We start from the raw sequence: 21488 nt of genomic DNA on the forward strand, positions 1-21488 counted from the left end.
ACTTTTGATCCTGAGAATTAAATAAAATGATTACAACCACTGATGTTCTAGGCTTACCTACTATGTTATATATGCACAATATAATACTAATTAATTATAATTCCTACTTTTTGTTCATTCTGCTTCAGCTAAAGAAAAACTGCATGTTTCTGCATGTTTATGTTTTGGCCAATCTTTACGATGAACACAAATAATTCTGTTTTTGAGTGGCATACTCTTAATAGTGTGACTGGTTCTGAGAGATTAAAGTAGGAAAACTATTATACTATACTATAGCATGTAGGTAGACATACCTCTGTCTCCACCGTTCCTCATGTTGGTCTCCTCTTCCACTCCCACGTCATCAACTGTAAAAAAAAAAAAAAAAAAAAAAACCCAGAGATTTTATTGACAATGGGCCTCATTCACCAAACGTTCTTAAGAGCAAATTTAAGAAAAAACTTAGCAAGGTATTGATGAATGAGGCCCAATGTTTTTGGTCACTATGTAAAAACTAAAAAAATATCAAGGGAAACAAATCAGAAGCAGGTGTGACAATGACAAACATGCAGAGAAAGATATCTCAGTAATGACATGTCGAATTCCAGGAAGCAAAATCATAATCCATATGATAAAACAGACTCAAACCATGAAATGTGTTATAGACTTACCTGAGTGGAGCTCTTTCACCAGTGATGACATGGTGTTTGTGATTGAGTCAGCAGCAACTAATAGATCATTCCGAAGATTTCTAGGTACACCTAGAAAATAGAGACATTATCAAATCAAACACACACTCAACACATGGAGTTTCTAGTCTTGCAGTGTAATCATGTGAAAGTGTAAATAGGGAAAAGCACTTGGAGTGCATTTCCTGGTGGCAGGTGTGGAATAAGTACTCAGATCCTTTACTTAAGTACAAGTAGAAAAGCCAAAGCCTAAAAATACTCCAGTACAAGTCCTGAATTTAAAATGTTACTTAAAAGTACAGAAATATTATCAGCAAAATGTAACTAAAGTATCAAAAGTACTTATTATGCAGTATGGCTCCTTTCACAGTGTTATATTATCATAGCCTGGCTCTGCCCTCCTACGTACGTTTATCAGTGTTTTAAGCCGCCAATGTCTCTTTCCAGGCAGTGCTGTCTGGAAGGCACTAGGATTAGGCAATGGTTAGGGTTAGGTGCCTTGAAGTCAAGGGGGTAAGCTTTGCTTCAGAACTCGAACCTCCTATGGCGCCATTTTGATGCTACCAAACGGTCACCCGACGTTAGCATTCCATTGACTGCCATTCATTTTGACGTCACTTTGACAGCGAATAACTTTACATCTGAAGTGTTTAAAGACTTTTTTGTCCATTGTTTATTTCTAAAGAAACACGACAATGTATAAAAGGCTCCATTACCTTGTATCTCACATTATGCGTCCGTAGCAGACGTTTTTATAAAAATAGGCTAACGATTGTGTCATAACCACCCTACTTACTGTCGCATAGTAGAGGAATTACCGTATAGCACAGGAGAAGCTCGCAGGCAGTTTCGACTTACATTAGCTGTTTAAGTTTAATTACTAATGTTAACTAGCATTTTAGTTAGCAATAATTAGTCTGTGTCCATGTTATCTCCTTATGGCGTTTTTCCATTACATGGTACCTGCTCGACTCGCCTCGACTCTACTCGCCTCGACTCGACTCGACACACTGTGCGTCCGTTTTCCATTGCAGATTTTAGTACCGCCTCAGCGTGGCTGGTCTTCTTATATGCCGGCTCGACGCACACACCAGCGCACAAGTATAAACATCAGGCCACTTGAGCTTGTTTTACAGTTCTGTGGAGGCTCCAGGCAGAGCTTTCGCCGTAGCCTATGTCAAAGTGGCCTGATGTTTATACACGAGCCAGCATGTGTGTGTGTGCGTAGGCTACAGCGAAAGCTCTGCCTGGAGCCTCCGCAGAACTGTAAAACAAGCGACGCCGCAGTAAACTGCCCCGCAGTAAACTGCCGTGACCTAACGCGACACACACACAGAACGTGGAAGGTGTGTTGTTGTTGCCACAGCCAGAAGACACATTTAGTTTCAAATTAAGCTGGAGTTAGCAAAAAAAAAAGCAGCTGGTTAAACTGTTTAAAAATAGCGGGTTTGTTCAGGACACCCGTCTGTCGCTTTCATGTCACCTTTTGGTATCGGCTCAGCTCGCTTGGAACCTCGACTCAGGTGGTACTGTTAGCAGGTACCAGGTACTTTTTTTCGTAATGGAAAACCAAAAAAGGCGAGTAGAGTCGAGGCGAGTCGAGCAGGTACCATGTAATGGAAAAGCGCCATTACATTTACCTACGCTCTCTGTCTCTGCAAGATTGGGAATGATTGAGATTTCTCTTGGCACAGCTACCAGAAGACTTACAAATTTCAGACAGGTTGGCCACGTCACCTCTCACAGTTGGAGGCTGCACAGTAACGCTCAGCGCTCACCGGGAAAAAGTGCTTCTAATATCCTTCACTGGTCTCCGTCCAGAGCAACGGGATCTGTTGGTCCAGTTTATATAGTGTCTATGCTTGAAGTCAACGGTCGCAGCGCTGCCTGGAAGGAGACGGTATATTCGTGGGTTTTCTCCAGCCAATCTTTACCGGTCTAATCAGCAAACAGAGGGAGTGGCTGAGAACGACGATGTTAAGGTTGTGCGCTAGAGTTGTAGTTCTGTAATGGCGGTGGAGAAAGATGCGAGCGAAGCCATTCGGTCCGTTGTGGCAACGCTGCCGAATATCCAGAAGTTAAAGCCCGAGCAAGAACAATCTTTGCTGAGTTTTGTTGGTGGCCATAATGTTGTGGCCCTCCCCCCCACGGGGTTCGGGAGAAGTTTGATTTTCCAGCTCGCTCCGTTAGATAAAGGAGTTGGCTAAGGCGAACGCTAGCGATGCTAAGCCGACGTCACGACCAAAAGTTAGCGATTGGTTATGGCAGATCCAGAGTGGCTCTGGGCAGATCCAATAGTTTTAAACTTCAACAGAGTACCCGCCTTCAAGGAAGTTAACACTTGTCAATGGAGAGTGGCCAGATTCTCTGTACAAATGAAATGTACGAGAGTCTGGTAGGACCAGGCTAATATTATCATAGAATATTATATCATTCTATTTTTATCACTAAATAATACATGTAAGAGCATTTAATATTGTAGTTTGTCAATGTGTAGTCAGTTTTAGATACTATGTATACCACTACAAATCATTTAGTCTATATCTTAAATAACTGCCACTTTCGGGTGTTGGTGCACACTCACCCTGAGCAAAGGCCTCAAGAACGTCCCCTCCCACCCCTGCCAGGCAGTCCTGTGGTGTGTGAGTCGGGGTGGACCCAGCTGAGGTGGAGCGAATGGGCATGGGCATGGAGCAACCTGCACCGTGACTAGGGGAGGAATGAGGGGAGCTTCCAGACTGGGACTGTAACATAAAATCACCCGTGATAGTTACAGTATCATCAGCAAATCAACTGTTGAGTCTGTCAGCTCACATTACAGGCTTGTTTCACCTCGGTTAGTCTTGAAACAGATGTTGAAGAAATAGTTTGACATTTTGGGAAACACGCTTATTTGCTTTCTTGCTGAGCCGTCGATTAGAAGATTGACACCACTCTGATCCACTGGAACCACAACTTGTCATTTTTACTCTTCTGTTTTTTTTATTACGCTACGCTACGCTAATCAACATAGCTACATATTTACCGTACAGACATGAGCGTGGTCTCTCTTGGCCAGAAATCATATTTCCCCAAATGGCCAACTATTCCTTTAAACTCAAGTGTAGTCTTCTTATAATACATAAGACATATAAGATATGACACAAAGATGTTCATGAGTTGGCCGCAATCTTGATTTGCATCAGCAAATAAATACTATATTATCAAAATATTGAGATATACACATAATTTCTTATGTGTTTGGCCATGACAGGTGCAAAAAAGACTAGCTGACCAATGTTACTAGGCATCTTTTTGCTGTTGCATAGTTTGCAGATAGCATGGCATATTTGGTTATTTTCATGACATATTGGATCTTCCACCTGCAAGGCGCTAGTCAATCTGGGCTTCTGATAGAGAGATAAAATCCAATTAATCTCTGCATCAACAAAGCCAATTCTGGAACAACTGCATTTCAATGGAAGATGCCGTATTGCAATCACAGATTGCAGCTTTGTGAAGAGATGACCTTTTTGCTTCTTAAGATGACTTTTATTAAAACAAACATAGATAAAATAACTTGATCCTTATAGGGAGAACAAACAAAAACAGTGGTTTAAAGGCAAGAAAACCTTCTGGAAATCCTATACTGGCTGGCTGTGTGTCTATAGTTCACCTTTACTGCACCGAGGGGGTAATGAGAAGCATGTGTGGGTGAGCGACTGGGGCCTGTGCTGAGATGTGAGATATATCTCCCAGAGAAAGGATCACTGTGTGTCTCTGGGACTGGTGCAGGCCCAGGTTGATGGCTCGGGGCCAGGCAGCAGATGGCCGGCCAGACTGCAGTCGCATTAGAAGGGAGGTTGTTAGTGCCGATGAAAGGAACAGGTCCCTGACATTTGGGCTAAGAAAAACACAGTTCTCTCAACTTGTTTGGACCATGGACCTGAGAAAACCGATTTTAAAGCTTGTGTCACAGTCTGTAGTTTTAGCTCCCCAATTGTGCTGACAAGGATGTTGTGGAGTAGCCCGGATAAAAGGACTAGATCATTGTAACCCAGTTAGAGAGTGGTATCCTATTATCTTTCCTAACACCCTTCTTAAAATCTGTTAGAACTTCCTTCAATCACATCTGTGTGAAGGGGGGAACACAGTCACATTAAACTAAGTGCTGAGACTAGAGCCAGGTATTGAGCCTTGCAAACTGAATTAAAGGCAACTTACAGCCTGCTTCTGTTCCTCATCCTATCAGCCAGCAAAGGTAAGCAGTGAGAGAGAGCAAGAAGAGTGAGAGCAACAGAATTAAAGCAGCGGAAGAAGAAGAAGAAGAAGAAGAAGAAAGGGATTTCTGCATGCACCATACGGCACATTAACATAACTTAAGATCACTGCTATGTCTTGGTTTTAAAGAATCAAACATGCCAACATCTCATTTAATCAAACATGCCACCAAGCTTTAAAACCGAATCATGTAAACTATATGAGCACTGACAAAACCTGTAAAATGCTATTTTAATTTAGGACAATGGCTTACTGTTTATGCACCATCCTACAATAGGATATCAATACTGATCCAGAGGCCTTTTTATCACTTAATTCTTCTTGAAAGAGGTGGTCGTCTTACCTTTAGCAGCCTCATGAGTCCCTCCAGCTGCACCATCAGCTCCCGTCTGCTCTCCTGCAGGGCCGACATGCGCCTCTCCAGCTCGTCCTTCCTGTGTCTGCCACAGAAGGACAGAGTTTGGGGATACAGTAATACACAAGAGAGGAAGTTCTGCTTTGATCAGACAGTAAGAAAACACAATGCACAGGTAGACATCATACTGTTTATAAAAACACCTCTGTACTTTAACAAAGCAGTGGGCCTTGATTGTTTGGGGAATCCATTTCATTTTTTGTGAGTAGTTTGAGGATACATGTCTGTAAATTATTTCATAAATACCTTTATTTCCTGTAGGTTTTTCCCAAATTTTCTACAGATGTGTGTTACAGATTTACCTTAGGGTCCAATAATTCAAGGATCTGTTGCAGACACAGACACTGCATGTTGAATGTATGTAGTCATATTTCATTTGCATCAGGCCACAGTACTATACCGTACTGTCTCGAAGTTACCAGGGGCCCAGATCTGGCATATAAGATAATTTCATAAAGGCCCCAACCTGTTTAATTCACTGTTACATCTGGCCCGCAAATAACTATTTTACAGGTTTTTCTTAGCATGGCTGTAATATTGGAGAACAAATTTGGGCTTATTATCCCCACATTTAACATTTGCAAGCTGCACATAGCTGCCCTACTGGTCAACATAAATACTTAAACTTGTGACTAACAGAAGTGTGATTTACTGTGGTGCACCTGACACTAAAATGTCTCTGTATGAACCAAAAATGTTGACCTGGAGTACTGACAGTTTCAAGAGAGGAGTACAATTGATTATTTATTTATGTATTGCGTTATGTTCATGTATTCTCCAGGAATACAATCTCAGCAGAATCACCACTCTAACAATGCAGAGCAGTATTTCCGGTATGAGGGAACAAAGTGGCCCCTGCAGGTAACTTGAGTTTGACAGCAATTATCTGGCCATCTTTTAGGTCAGGATTCTGGTTTATTATCACCCTCTGGTGTTCACAATGAGTAACTGCATTTTGCAAAAACCTTAAAAGAGCTGTAGCAATCGTCTCTGTTTGGAGTCAACCTATCAAAAATTCACAAACATCTGCAGACTGTAAACTCCTCTGCTGTGTTCTGTATCTCCGGGCTGAATAAAGGCAACATCAGAGCCGTCCAGCCAGGCTCCCAACACAGCGCACAGTCTGTGATGCAATATTTCTACTCGATAATGTCCTGGTATAAAACCTGAATCATAAACAGGCACAGTGAGCTGAAAAATGTTTCTAGACATCTTTGAATTAAACTGAGAAAAATAATAAGTGGAATAAATGTATCTCACAGTTTTATTACTGTTTCAAAATAAAACATAGAATTAGATGCCTGTACAACAATCCTCTTAACATGCCAAAGAGTAAAGCGTGTTTTACAGTAACCGCAGCCCAGCTGGCATGTGCAAATGTGACGTCATGGAATCGCCGTAACTATTTATACCCGCGCTGGTGGTCGCGACATTAGTTGCAGTCTTCTCCTTAACAGAGGTGCCGCTAATGAGGAAAGGCTACCGACTTTGCTCTTTCTACGGACTAGAAGAAGAAGAAAAAGATAAACAACGGCAGAACTGGCAGCAGCATTGACGTCAATGCTTCGATTTGATTCGATGACCTACTTGGTCGGATCAAGCCTTTCATTCGCCAAAAAAGAACTCATCTTAACCCAGTAAGTTTACAAGAGAGACTTGCAGTCACTGAGAGTCCTGGCATCCGGTTGCCCAGCTCGCCGCTGAAAAATAAAGAGTGGTGCACAACCTCTGCTTGTGCGCTATAAACCCGGGCGTGCCGGCAAGATCTACGTCATTTTGATGTCACGATGGCGCACGCCAGCTTGGCTGCGGCTACTGTAAAACACGCATAACAGTGCAGATCCACCTGGCCGTGCGACGCTTCTGTCACGCCACGCTCCACTTTATTCCTATGGGTGACGTCAAGCGACTTTAATGCGCCCACAAAGCATCCCGGGAAGGCGGCGCTGCATTTGAAAAAATGCTGCGCGTCAAAAAAGCTGGCCGATGCCCACCTTTATGCATGAATGAATCCGTTGAACACGATGCGACTATCCAGTGGAAGTAGACGAAAGTCTTTCAAACTGACCTTTGTCGATTTGAAATGAAGACAGATTCAGCAACTGCATGGCCTATTTCTCACTTAAAATCTTTTCAGAAACACGTTTCGGTGAACTATTTTCGTAAAATATGAGATCGTATTCCGTCCGAGCCGCCATGACAGTCGATTAGAAATTCTCGAGCAGCCAGACCCACATGACGCGTTTGTCCAATCAGCTGCCGGTCAGGGGCGTGGAGCATCAACCATGGATGTATTACGTCGCGGCACCACGCTTAAGTCGTGTCGCAAAAAATAGATCTGCACCGTGAGGAAGTATAATTCAAACTCATTTCTAGTTCTGCTATAAATGTTTACAGTGACCCAGCATTGAATGGTAGCCAATCATTTGTTATAAAACATTTAATTAATGTCAAATTTAAATCTTTGTCACAACTGTTGACCATAAACCTGACTGCTGATTCATTATGTAGGCCAGACCAAACAAACGAGGAGTCATTCAGGGCAACAAGAGCTGTAACGCGTCTCTTCCAAGAAGTGAACCCAAGGGTCTCAGCGTCCTGCCAGCATGATAAATGCCCACACTGCTGCTGCTGCTGGTGGTGGTGAAGCTAATTCCAAAAACACCTTCCTGAATTAGCTGGACATTATTTCTACTTGAAGAATGAGTCTAGCCTACATTAACAGGCCTGAAGTCGTTGCATTACTTGATTTCCTTAATATATGGCTCTTTCTTCCTGTTGCTGGGAAGAAGATGCTTTATATAAGCGGTGTGGTGGTGTTAGCAGAGATGATACCTGAGGAGCCGCAGTTCAGTCAGAAGTGTGGGGTTCTGCTGGGCTTTTTCTGGGGTCGGCTGAGAGGCCTGCTCGTGCTCCAAACGCAGCCGCTGGATCTCCTGGAGGATCTCCCTGAATGAGTTAGTCAATGAGTTAGTCAATCAGTAAACAGCAGAAATATTGGATAATTTACTGAAATTGAAGTAATACAACAATTTAAAAATCCTGCATTCTAAATTGTATTTAAAAGTACAGAACTAATTTTTAGCAAAATGTGCTTCCATGTACATTAACAAAGGGAAAAGTGCTACTCATGTAGAATGGCTGCTTTCACAGTGTTTTACTGTTATTATTTTCGATGCACAAACAAGTGAGCAGCATTTTAATGTAGCTGGTTGAGGTAGAGCTAGGGAATAGCTATGCTTTTTAGAGTTAGTCTCCACTCGCCTGGTTGTCTGTCAAACTCACAGTGTGACAAGACTTTATTGGGATGTATTGCTCTCGGACAAAAATCTGGCTAACTGTTTCCCCCTGTTTCTAGTCTTTATGCTAAGCTAAGCTAATCAACTGTTCGCATTAGCCATATATTTACTGGACAGATATGAGAGTGGTATCGAGCTTCTCATCCAACTCTTGTTTAAATTTGTAGCAATGCATCATGTTTTATAATTGATGGTATGTTTTGCATGTAAAGTCTGAAAATGCAAAGTAACTAGTCATTATAGTTGTCAGATTAACAGTACAGGTACCTAGAAACTATATTTAAGTACAGTAGCCTACTTAAGTTAATTAGGCTAACAATACTCCACCACTACAAACCAGCCAGCTAACCAATCAGTAAAACCATACTGATTTGTTTACGGTGTTTAAATGATAAATTGTACCTGTTTTTGTTCTCCAGCTCTGCGATCAGCTGTCTCTGTTGCTTATTAGCATCAAAGTTGAAACCCAGATCTGTTGGAGGACATTGTTGCTGAAAAACAAAATTAGCATAGTATGGCATTGACAACGGTGGGAGAACAAAAGTCAAACAGCAACAGCTACCTTCTGACCATAGTGAGCAGTAATGACTCAGCTGGAGACTTATTATGTTTCTGCATAAACAGGGAGCCATTCCATCTCACCAAAGCTTTCCTTTATCCCTAAATATAAAGGGATGCAAAGTACAAATCCAAATAAATCCAAAGTAACTCTACATGATTCTTTTTTGCCTTAAGCGAACTGTTCCTGGAAGTTGTAGTTAACTTCTGTCCTGAACTTTTTAATGTACACAAGCTTCTACCTTCTATTTTTTATCAAAGACCCTTTATGGTGTTTATTTAGTCATTAATATGTATTGTTTGTAAGGCCTTTGAAGTTATAATCCTTAAGATTTTTATGAAATCAAACTGTATTTTTGATTCTTTATTAGCCATTAATGTATTCACATTCTGTAATTATCTCTCTATATAGTAGTTTTAATTGGTGGTGGCGGAGTCCACCATTCCTGTGTTGGATTCAAATTGCCTACATACGTGTGAGGGATTCACAGCACAGTTCTATCTAATTGACATCAGCCTCAATGTTTACTGTTCACTGTCAGAGCTGTAGTAAGTTACTGCTAGTGCAAACCTTTCCTAGTGCCGCTGCTAAACATCAACTGGTGAAACACGGGGTGGATTTTATTGTGAAGCAGTCACAGGAAACGTATGTTGTATTTGTCACCGTGGTTAGCGTTGACCATGATCACCAAAAATGTTTCTACAACAAGAGATTGGCAGCGGATGATTTTTAATTTAAAACTTATGGGACAAGTAAAACTGATGGGAAATTAGAGCACTTATAGTTACACAGTCTGACATGTAAGCGTGAGTAGTCTTTACACTGCAGCTTAAATGTTTGAGTTCTCCAGTCACAATGAGGTGCCTAACAATTGTCAAAGCATTAGATGTGAAATGCGGGTTGACTGAAGCCCACCACGGGCAGTCCTGCGAGACACTCACTGTGGAGTTGCCCGCCTCGGCTGCCAGGCGGGCAGCGTATCGAGCGATGAGGCGGTGCTCTTCATCTAGACGGCTGGGACTCTCCAAGACACTGCCCAAAGTCATAGACGGAGAAATACATCAACACATATACAGCAACACTGACTCCAATGTGAAAAGATCTTACGTAAGTAGAAGGGAAAGTTTGTAGAGTCAAAGTGATCATGTAAAACTTTTATAATTAAGGTGCCCTTAATATATGACATTTGGCTTAGACATAGCCAAGATAGATAGATAGATAGATAGATAGATAGACAGTCTGACATAATTGGACATAACAATGAACTGAGATGGCTAAGAGAGAATGCAGCATGCCAAATGTATTTGTGGCTGTGCCAATCCCCGTTCTGGCCATTTCATCACTGACTGGAAATGTCAAATAAGGCATGAAACTTTAAATGATCATGGGCGTGGCATATGGTGTGGACAGATGACAGGACATATGCTGTCCCTTCACGGCAGGCGGTCTGCAATGAAGAGTGAAGGAGAGCTGAAATGGTGCTGGGCTCCAGCTAACTGAGTGGAGAGTGAGCGATGATTAAGACCATTAAATCTAATCTGGCTTCAAACCCGCTGCAACAACCACGGCCCCTGCAGCTTTGACTACCCAGGCCCTAAAAACACTGCAAACCAGCCTTTTAATCCACATTTGTATTAAAATCTTTCTTCAAAGCAGATAAAAAAAAAGCTGCCAGTGTGATGAGAGAATTTTATCTGCTCCAGCTCCCACATCGCTTGTTTCAAGGGTTTTCTTCGCCCAGTGATGATATCTTAAAATACTTGTTCGACTTGTTTCAAGATAGTGTCATCTTACTCAAAAAAACATTCAGTTGGTCCGCGCTGTCAAGAAATGTCTTGTAAAATGGGGCACTTTCTAAATAATTTACAGTCTTATCCTCAGGCTAAAGCATAGGCAGAGCCTGAGGTTTCTTGTAAAATTAAAATACATTAACAAACATTAGGTTAGCTGCTTGGGTTGGCTCAAGAAAATGCTGTGACCCAACGAGGTCTTTTTGAGCTGCACTGCATGTCTGGATCTTTGGGCTATCGTCAGTATAGAAGCTGCTCCATCAGGGAGTTTCCTGGCACCACCTGATGGTCTGTTCCAGGTTTTGGACAAAGATGCTTGAACTGCCTTCAAGCCCTCCTGAACTGGCATCTTTCCCAGATACTTTTATTTTTGTCTCACATTTGAAGACTCCAGCTACCTTCCCCCGCCCCCCCCAACACACACACACACACACACACACACACACACACACACACACAAACACACTCAAACACACTCAAACACAATATCTCAGACCTCTTTTGGTTGAAAACATGAGAGATTGTGCTTTTTAAAGACTTTGTTCTGATTGGCCTGATGGTACTCTAACTAAAGATCAAAGCTTTTAGAGGAGCATCTGGAGGGATGATTCATATTGTTCCTGCAGAATTCATGGTGGATGTTTACTTGTTAATATGACTGATGGTCAAAATCAATATTCTGATATTAATAACAATATATTTACAGAATGTTATACATAATATGTCCAATTTCTTTGTTTCTAAAGACAAATGTCATACTCATCATTACTCTATAGATGGCAAAGTTGTCTTATTGACAAGAAGGGACAATCATCTCGCAATATCACCTACTAAGCTCGATAGTTAAAGTTTCCAAATCTTTCATTTCCTGTCTCATTTAAATCTTGTAACTTGAGATCTTGCATTGGTTAGGGGTTTCACAGATCTGATTCCCCCCTTCCATATCAGCTGTGATAATGACCTTATAAACTGCTTTGGATATCGGCCATTTCTTGACAATTTCACATCTCTTTAGTAGGGTTTAGTGTAGTTGCATTCATTCAGTCGTGGTGCCGACTCATTCTTTTATTAACACAGCAATCCCTGGCCTAATGTTACCTTTCAGGAAAATGATTCTAATGAGCTCCAATCATAATTTAAAAAAAGAAATGTATTTTTCCTGCGTATAAATGCTAAATAGGGCGACTTCAAGTTAATGTTACCAAATATAGGCAAAATCACATTTACAGTAATTAAATCACTTTACACTTTATACACACCATTCTATAACTCTTTTTTTTTTTCTTTTTTCTTTTTTTTTTAAATTAAAATCTACTTGGCGTCATTAGTTTTGATTAATTAGTTTTGATGGCAGAATAACAACATATTATTTTATTACAATACAATTCCACTGGAAATCAATACATGATCATATTGAATTATTGCAAAGCCTGACTAGTTCCATTTGAGGTATTTAGCATACTTTGTTTTGATGTTAAGGGATGTTTTAATCTAAACTTTTATGTTAAGCATGTGTCACTAGATTCAATATTTTAGGAGTCCTACATTACAACTCCTAAAAGAAACAAACTGCTGTGTTTCCACACTGACTCTTATTTGGTCAATTCTCAGTTAACACAGAATTAAAACTCATCAGGCTCAAGACAGCCTTTTTCTTTTTTTAAATTTTATCTTCTGCCGCCGTGGTTCTGCATGACTAACGGGTAATAAATTGCGGTTTGCCCTTGGAGGACGAGCTAGTGGTGAGCGATTGTCTGTGAGAGAGAGTGAGGTGGGAGGGAGCAGATGCCATGTCAGCAGAGCTGACAGTATCAGAGAGCAGACTGTGATGGAGGCTGGAAGCACAACAGCCACAACTTTGCATTGTGTACATTCCATTTCAGCTCTGTACTGACACACATTAGTGAATGTGTTTTGTATGTTTCCTCTGAATCTGAAAGGGTCAACAAACAGAGGATAGCACCGGCGCCGCTTTTCAGTTTGGGGCTCTTGAACTGAGGCAGAGCCACAAGGAGCTTTGCATTATTCAGCAGTAGCATCTTCGACTCATAAGTCCTTCATGTGAAAGCAGGCAGGCCAGTGCCGGGTAATTATAATAATAGATTAATATTTACAAACCAAATGTGACACAGTGAGAGGCTGGTAGGAACTGGCCTTCTGTTCTCTGCAACCAAACCTAAGTGAAGCCTGCTTCTTCCCTCCTCTCAACACCTTATTTACCGGTATCCACACTGACTCTCTCCACACAACCTATTTTGGAAGCGTCGCGGTGGCTTAATGCGCAATTTCTGCTCTAAATATGGCATCTTTGTAGTTGTTATGCGCCCCCGAGGTAACAGCATCCTCAGTGCATGACATCTTCCCAAAGCAGCTCTGACTCACAGAGCAAAATGCCAAGACAAAGGTTATCAGACTTCTTCATTACTGCCACAGTGAAACAAACCTCAGGAGAGCGTCGCCTTGGTCTGGTACATGCTGCGACACATTATGTCTTCCACTGACCTCCACGGGTCTGGATGCAAGGCATCGTTCACCGCCTTGGGTGTCCCTATCTTGTCAGCTTCCTTCAATCCCGCTCTGATGTTGATACTGTCAGCCCTCGGAGACAAGACTGCACTGCACAAAATGTTCATCTCTGCAGGAAACTTAATCTGGTATTGATTGTTAGCATCTCACTTTTCTAAACATAGATAGGAAATCTTCCAGCAGGGTCAGATAATTATACTTGTAACGTAAAAGAGAGAAGTAAGGGAATATTGGTGTTACCTCACCCCTTTATTACACATTTTAAGGTTTAGTTTTACTGTGATGGACATTTTTTGCAGTGTGCATGCTGTCCTTCAGCTGCCTGGATCCCTGGTGTAGTACTGAGTGATAGCCCGGCTCAGTCTTAGTCTTGATTTTAGTCAAACACCTGATCAGGGTTGAGCTATTCTTTCTGTACACCAGACAGTGATGTCTCGTCCCTTCTAATGCGCTGCAGGCAAGTTTTGAGTCCCTGAGCAGTCCCATCTTGCAAACATTAATTGCCGGAAAGATGTTGGAGAGAGATACTGTACACGAAAGGAAAAGTTCACCCAGAACAGACTTGCAGGACATAGTGCAGATACATTAAAGCCGCCTAAGGGTGCCCTCCATAATCATTCATAACCACAATGGTTCATTACCACTGTGAGCAAATAATAATAGAGGTGGCCTTTAACTGAGAGGGGCTGAAATGAAAAGACAATTAGGCTGCTTTCACGGAGCCCTCGCCTGCCTTCTGCTTACATGGTGAGGCTCCAATTCTATCCTAATCTATTTGTCAAATCAACACTAAGTAGGAGTGCTCAGATATCTTTCATGACAGCGTAACAAGTTTTTCTCTAAAAATACACTAACAAGGGCATGCTGCTCGGATGCAAAAATGTGTGTCAATGTGAGGGAACAAATAACATCTATAGTCTGATTTTCTGCGCTTTTCTTGCTGTTTCCACTGATCAGAGAGAATCTGTCACCTATTCTGAGCACAGAGTGAATTCTGAGGGATTAAACTTATTTTTGCATGTGTGTAACTTAAAGTAACATTTTGTCATCTTTGAAGAATACATTATCTAATTCTGTGGAATAATCAGAATAATATCTTTAAAAAGCCATTGTGCGTGGCCGTTTAGCTCAGCTGGTAGAGCAGGCGCACATATACAGAGGTTTATTCCTCGATGCAGAAGGTCCAGGGTTTGAATCCAACCTGTGACGGTTTTCCTGCATGTCTTCCCCCCCTTTCATATCTGAGCTTTCCTATCAAATAAAGACAGAAATGCCCCCAGACATTGTGTGTTACGCCTGGCGGTGCTTACCTTTTGGTAGGAGTAGGTGCCCCAGAGGACAAGAGCATTGTGTCGTTCATGTTGTTGGCCACTGGTTTGGGCTGACTAAAAGACAAGATTAAAGGTATTTAATGCTACACTGCAGAGGCCTGTGGGGCTTGTCACCAGGGAATGGAGTAGAGGGCATTTGCATTTTATTAGTAATCATGAATCAGCGATCCTGACTTCAATTTAATCCAACTGTACAAAGGAGAGTAAGAAAGGGAGGCAGAGGGGATTTTAATAAACTACTGTGGTTCACAAAATAGGCAACATGTTGTACTTGAGTTACAGTTTAGTTAAAATTGGAGCGAAATAATTGACTTTTCCGGGAACAGCAATTTAAATGTTTTTAGGGCTATTAGCTCCAACCTAATTAACACCAGCAAGAGCAACAACAGCAAACAAGGAAACTAATTAAACTGGAAGTCTGTGAAAAACTAGGAAAGGTGACATTGTGGGAGGTAATTGGTGAGAGTAAACAAAGCGATGGGGTCCATCTGGCGGCTGATTCGGTGGCCCTTTGAGCTCATCGGAGCCCAAACCCTCGGACCACAGAGACTCATTAACGGATCAACATATCACTCTGCACATCTCAGGTGCTCTCCGCTTCAACCGCCACAGAAAATAGCACTTGATTTCCTATATATCTCTGTAGTCGCATCTCCTCAATCTGCACATAGTATCTCACTGTAGTTGATTCTATTTTGATGGACTGTTTTATTTAAAGCACTCGTTATCACTTAAAAGGCAAAGGACTGAACAACATGGTGTTTTATCTATTATGCTTATTTGTCCAATCAGCATTTTTGGCCAAAATCAAACTATTTATATCCACATTGTGCAGAATACTGTTATCAGCACAAGACACTGAGAGCGCTTGTTTTTACTACGGTGCCTCAACAGCACTCACAGTCTCCTGTATATTATTGTGTTACTAAAAATAAGAGCAAGAGAAATTGCATAATTTCTGGATCACTAATTGCATTAACATAATTTGTTAGTTGTTCACAGACCAAAGTACATATTCCCTGCAATAATGGGGATGCTCATAGGGATACAGCGTGTTCTTTTTAAAGACACATTACAATTACTTATTGGTTCATATACATTTAAATTTCCCTCATGACTAACCTAAAAGATTGGAGCGTCCTACATAAGTAATGTATGAATTATATTATAACTTAATCCTGCCAATTCTTATGTTTCAAGCAATAGTATAATAGGAAAATGAAAAAAAGCAACTGTCACTACTCAAACCTGCACATGCTGCCTTATAGTCTCCTTCACAGACAGACTGTGTGCACAGATACTACCTCATCTCATTTAACGCTCATTACAGTACAATAATGCACCCTGAAGGTGCAGACAGAAGAGGAGACACGGGGGGCATCACACTTACCTCTGTTAGGAGAGAAAGCACCTGCCTGGCTGGCAAAATACATCCAACTGCTGCTGTTGCCAGATGCCTAATCTGCCCTCAACTGAGCAAGCGAGCATCTCAATGTACTACACTGCTGCTGTCTCCAAGGAAACTCGTGGTCACATGACTTCATGACGATGTGGATTTCTCTCTCACTCTCTGTCTCACACACTCACTCACTCACTCTCTCTCTCTCTCTCTCTCTGCTCTGACTCTGTCTTGTCACCTATCTAACATGAATACACACTGGAAATTAGAGAAAGTACCTCAATTGCAACTTATTTAAAAAAAACACACATCTACTCTCATCCCTTCAGGAAAACAAACTGACCTCTGCAGTTATACTTTAATTGAATTTACATATCTTAAAGTAGAAGTGTGTAGGATTTAGCAGCATCTAACGGTGAGGTTGCAGATTGCAACCAAGTGAATACCCCTTCCCTCACCCCTCCCTTTCCAAGCGTGTAGTAGAACCTACGGTGGCCTTCACTTCAATGTGAAAACGTGAAAGGCCCCCTCTAGAGTCAGGGTTTGGTTTGTCCGTTATGGGCCACTAGAAGAGGACCTGTTCCCTGAAGGGCTCATTCTAAGCTAACAAAAACACAACGGTTCTTATTTTTAGGTGATTCTACCCTAATGAAAACGTATTGTATTGTATTATATTCCATTTCTGCCAATAGAACCCTCCTAAATCCAACACCCTGGTCCTTTAACTCTTCCTCTTACCTTTAGCGAGTTACGTAAGTCAAAGCTCTTCACAGCTATCCTTCTAGAAATAATCATCAGTCCTTTTCAAGTACACCAATATAACTCCTGTGGAACTGTAAGGCGCATAAAAAATGTAGTTTCTTACGTAAAAGTATTTTCCTCTAAGATTTGGATTCATTCTAACAGGCGTCCTAACTCATTCACATCAGTGTCTGCATTCTGCAGCCCTGTGGTTCACTGACTGAAGTAATGCTGATTAAAGACACACAGTCCAGTAATTCAGCCAGTGCCTCAGAGGTCAAATGGGAGTGAGTTGACACAACATTTAGGCACTAAGAGATCAAAGTCTGCAATGCGCTAAGCCTCGTGCTACTTGCGTGCAGTGAATGACAATGTACCACCCTTTACTTGTACTTGGCAGTTGGCAGGGGTACATGGGGATATTAAGTTGAAGCTTCATACACTCACATTCATTCACCTTATTTCTGACAAACGACGGATGCACGGCTGCCTTCAATTGTCCTTTGCCGGCTAGAAATAATATGCAAACATGAAGCATCCTCTCCTGCTGGCAAAGGTGCTCCTATTTCCCAGTGCCTCTGCCATAAAAACCCAATGGCTCACGCTCACAGAAAAGGGAATTGCATGCCTGTTCGCTCCATTTTAATGACATTGATGGAATTTGCATTGACCCGGAAAATAAAAAAAGATGTTAAAAACAGAGGAGGCATTTTAAAATTGTAAAGGGATTTCTGGGGATTATATAGAGAGTGGAAAATTGCTAAACATTAAACATGGCACTGAGAATTTGACACTATAGTGCGTGTTCCACATTAATGCAAAGTACGGTAAGGTGCCTATTTTCGACTCTATTTCGATGCTCAAAGTCTTTTTGCAGAAGCGGCGCTAAGTCTGAAGGTAAGAAGCCGTATCACAGATTTAACGTTCCTGAGACAGACCGCATCCTAAACCTATAACTCCTCTCCAAAACACAAATCCTCAAGAATCTCGCTGACAGTTTGAGTGGAGGGAAAAATTCACAGCTCAGCTCGCTGTTAGTCTTAGCTTTCAGATGCCAGTAAATATTTCAAAAACAGTATCAGAATAGAAACACTTTGTCTGGAAAAGATGCAAGGGGTTGGACAACTGGGAGACTCATGTCCATTCAGTTTAGGAGGTTTGATCAAGTCTGACGCTCTACCCTGATTCTGCCATTATTACTCACTCACAGGCGCTTCGTCAGCCTCACACACACACACACACACACACACACACACACACACACACACCTGAGAGACCACGCAGATGTATGTTTCCTGGTTCACAACATAAAATAACACCTCTTTACAGACATTGATCAGGACTGGCATGCACTATTTTTAGAACACCAACAGCACATTTCTCTCTCTGTAATGGATCATCAATAAAAGGAAGTCAATTCAAAATAAAATTGGAGGCTTGGTAGTTTTCCTGTGACTAATTATCTGAGGGATGAGTTTGAGAGAAGATTTCTGTAGCCAGCAGGGGAATCATCATAGAAATGGTATAGGCGGACAATTACTGTATTCACCCATAATTTCTCTGAAATTGACTGTTAGGAAGCGAGAATTATTCCATTAGTGCCAGCTCTTCCTTATGGCTCGTGGCTGCAGAGAGTGCACAAGTAAGATTCACAGTACAATTGGTATGTTGGATTTAAAGGAATAGTTTTTAACTTTTTGGGTTATGTGTCAGACTTTTTCTTGGCCGGGTGCAGTGACTCTCTTTTTTTGTCGATGAAACAAACAAGATATAACGTTTTAATTGGTGAGCTTTAGAGGCGCTGGTAGGTGGATTACGTTACTTTAGGGTAGGGCCAGGCTAGCTGTTTCCCCCCTGTTTCCAACAGATAGAGTGGTATCAATCATTTAAACATTATAATCTCCAATTATGTGCCATATAAATAAATAATAAGGTCTGGATATTTACAGCCACGGGTGCATAAAACACACACATTGCATTTTCTTCGGATATGATTTCCCTATAAAATCTGTTCGGCAGTTCGAAGACATACACAGTTAAATATGGAAGCATTTAATCTGACCACCAAAGAATACATCATTTGAAAGGTCATGAGGTTTAGAAAACATCTTTTCTTGGCACAATTGATGAGAGGCACTACTTTATCACCACACACAGATAAAAACATAAATGCTACTGAAACCAAAAATAGACATTTTGACATCATCAAAGACGGGGACTTTTGGTAAATAGCAAGCCCTACCTTCCCTGACTAAGACAATACAATAGAGATGGAGAGACAAACAAACAAGTCTCAGGGCTCAACAGTCACATCTATTATCTTAAAAGTCAATGCACACACACACACACACACACACACACACACACACACACACACAGTGCCACACCATCCTTGCCAAATGCCATCTGCAAGAGCATGATAATGCACTTTGTCTATTAAAGTCTTAAAGGTGAACATAAGGACAAGAAGTTCATGGACTTTCTATCCAAAGACTTCCATTTTAGAGATATCACGGTTATATTGCATGGAAGTATTATCAGCACATACTTTTTTCTGCAGAAAAATGGCACCTTTGAGTGGTACAGTATATTGTTATGTATTCGGAGGCAACAGTTGGTTTTAGTGGTACTGAGTAACTTAGAAATTAATATAATTCTGAGTTGATGAATTATCTTCTACAGTATACATTTGAAAGTCTGCCTTCTGAAGAACAACCTGAGATGAAACAAATCAGTGCCCACCAGCTGCGGGATATTGTTAAACCAAACCACTAGTAAAATAATCAGATTTAACGTGATATGGTTCTCCAACAAAAAAAAATGGTTAGCTTATCAGAGAAGATGTTTTTTTTTCTTCCCATGGTTTGTGTCAAGCGGAGGGGATTGAACCTGGTTAAGAACAGGCTTTCAGGATCTCAAGCATCTTTCTGAGAGGATTACCAAACATCAAGGCAGCAGGACAACGCGGTAAAATTGGGCAAACATTACATTAGCTACCCAAACTGACAAACAGGGGATTCAGCCCTATAACTTTGGTATGTACTCAAAGATAATCACCTGTGTTAAACTGTGTGGGAAATGTGAAATAGCACATAATGGGGGTGCCTGGGTAGCTCACCTGGTAGAGCCGCCACCCCATATACAGAGGCTCAGGTTCAATTCTGACCTGCGGCCCTTTGCTGCATGTCATTCCCTCTCTCACTTCCCTTTCATGCCTAAACTGTCCTATCAAATGGCCTTCAATGGCAAAAAAAAATATCTTAAAAAAGTACCTAAAGATCCTACCTAAAATGCCACTGTATATATTTCATTATTAGACAGTCAATACTGATGCATCACTGTGTAATTAGCATTTTACTTTTGTAGCTGGTCAAGCTAGTTTTAATTACTTTATATAAAGTTATCAAACTTTTAAATTCTGTCGTATGGTTCCGAAAACACTCAAGATAAATCTGAGAGATGATTAATGGGGAGAGGATTTCAATTTAATTTCATTTTACTTTCATCTTTACTTTAATCTTTGCTTTTTGTGAAATAATGGATAATGTTACCAATTATTAGTTGAATAATAGGTCAAATCAAACCCTCTGAGAAGTTTAAAGGAGAAATGTCTCTTGGTGGAGCACATTGGAATACACTGTATTTTATAAAATGATCATATGTAAGATATTCATCTGAAAAGTAACTAGTAATTTTTAACTGAATGTAGTGGAGTAAAAACTAGAATATTACTTCTGAAATGTAGAGGAGTAGTATAAAACATATAAAATATGCTATAAAATGGAAAAACTCAATATTGTACTTGCATACAGCATTGGAGTTGATGTACTTGGTCACTTTCCACCACTGAAAATAACTTGTATATCTTTAAACAGAATAAAATACTCAAACAATACCCTTCAGTTCATGGAAAAATCATTCTGAGGAAAACAATAAAAAGCCTCTGTGCTATATAATCCAATATAACCAAGAGCTCCAACTGGGCAGAGCTCAATATTCTCTGTGCCTTCATCATCTGAAATAATCAAAATCGTGAAACAAAAAGACGACACGGATTACTGCTTGCAAAGGGCACCGGAGGGCCATAATCCAAACTAGTTTTAGCCACAAATTTTATATGAATCAATATTAATCTACTTGTGTGATGTAATTTCATGCTACACAGCCCATACCGCACGGGCTAATCCAATCGTTTTATCTCTCAGTTGGAGGGAAACATGCAGGTCGACAGTTGATTCTCCACGTTGTGATGAATTGTAAATGTATGCTAATGTAAACTTCCTCGTAAATGCATAAGTTTTGGGCACAATGCAGAAAAATCCTCCTGCCAGGGGGCAGAGCCTGGATGTCAGAACTGATTCTGAGATGATGGTATCTATCACGCAGTAAAACAGGAAATCATGTTGATGTATTTTTCTTGGTCTTCACTGAGCTGGTTGCTCCCCCATGATGTAGCTCACTATCATTTACTCACTGACACTTGCCAAAAGCAAAACCATA

General features: G+C 41.0%; 1 protein-coding gene across 1 annotated transcript in view; it reads right to left on the reverse strand.

Moving 5' to 3' along the window:
- The window catches only part of dtnbb (dystrobrevin, beta b), a 39818-nt gene that overhangs the window by 4215 nt on the left and 14115 nt on the right, over positions 1–21488 (reverse strand). The window contains exons 11-17 of the mRNA XM_078278195.1: positions 10143–10233; positions 9045–9133; positions 8179–8292; positions 5272–5368; positions 3253–3412; positions 651–740; positions 294–347 (exon numbers count right to left, since the gene is read on the reverse strand). Coding sequence (XP_078134321.1) covers positions 294–347; positions 651–740; positions 3253–3412; positions 5272–5368; positions 8179–8292; positions 9045–9133; positions 10143–10233 — 695 coding nt within the window. The remainder of the gene's footprint in view (positions 1–293; positions 348–650; positions 741–3252; positions 3413–5271; positions 5369–8178; positions 8293–9044; positions 9134–10142; positions 10234–21488) is intronic.

This window comes from Sander vitreus, chromosome 20 (genome assembly GCF_031162955.1).
Source record: "Sander vitreus isolate 19-12246 chromosome 20, sanVit1, whole genome shotgun sequence".
In the NCBI taxonomy this organism is placed as follows: domain Eukaryota; kingdom Metazoa; phylum Chordata; class Actinopteri; order Perciformes; family Percidae; genus Sander; species Sander vitreus.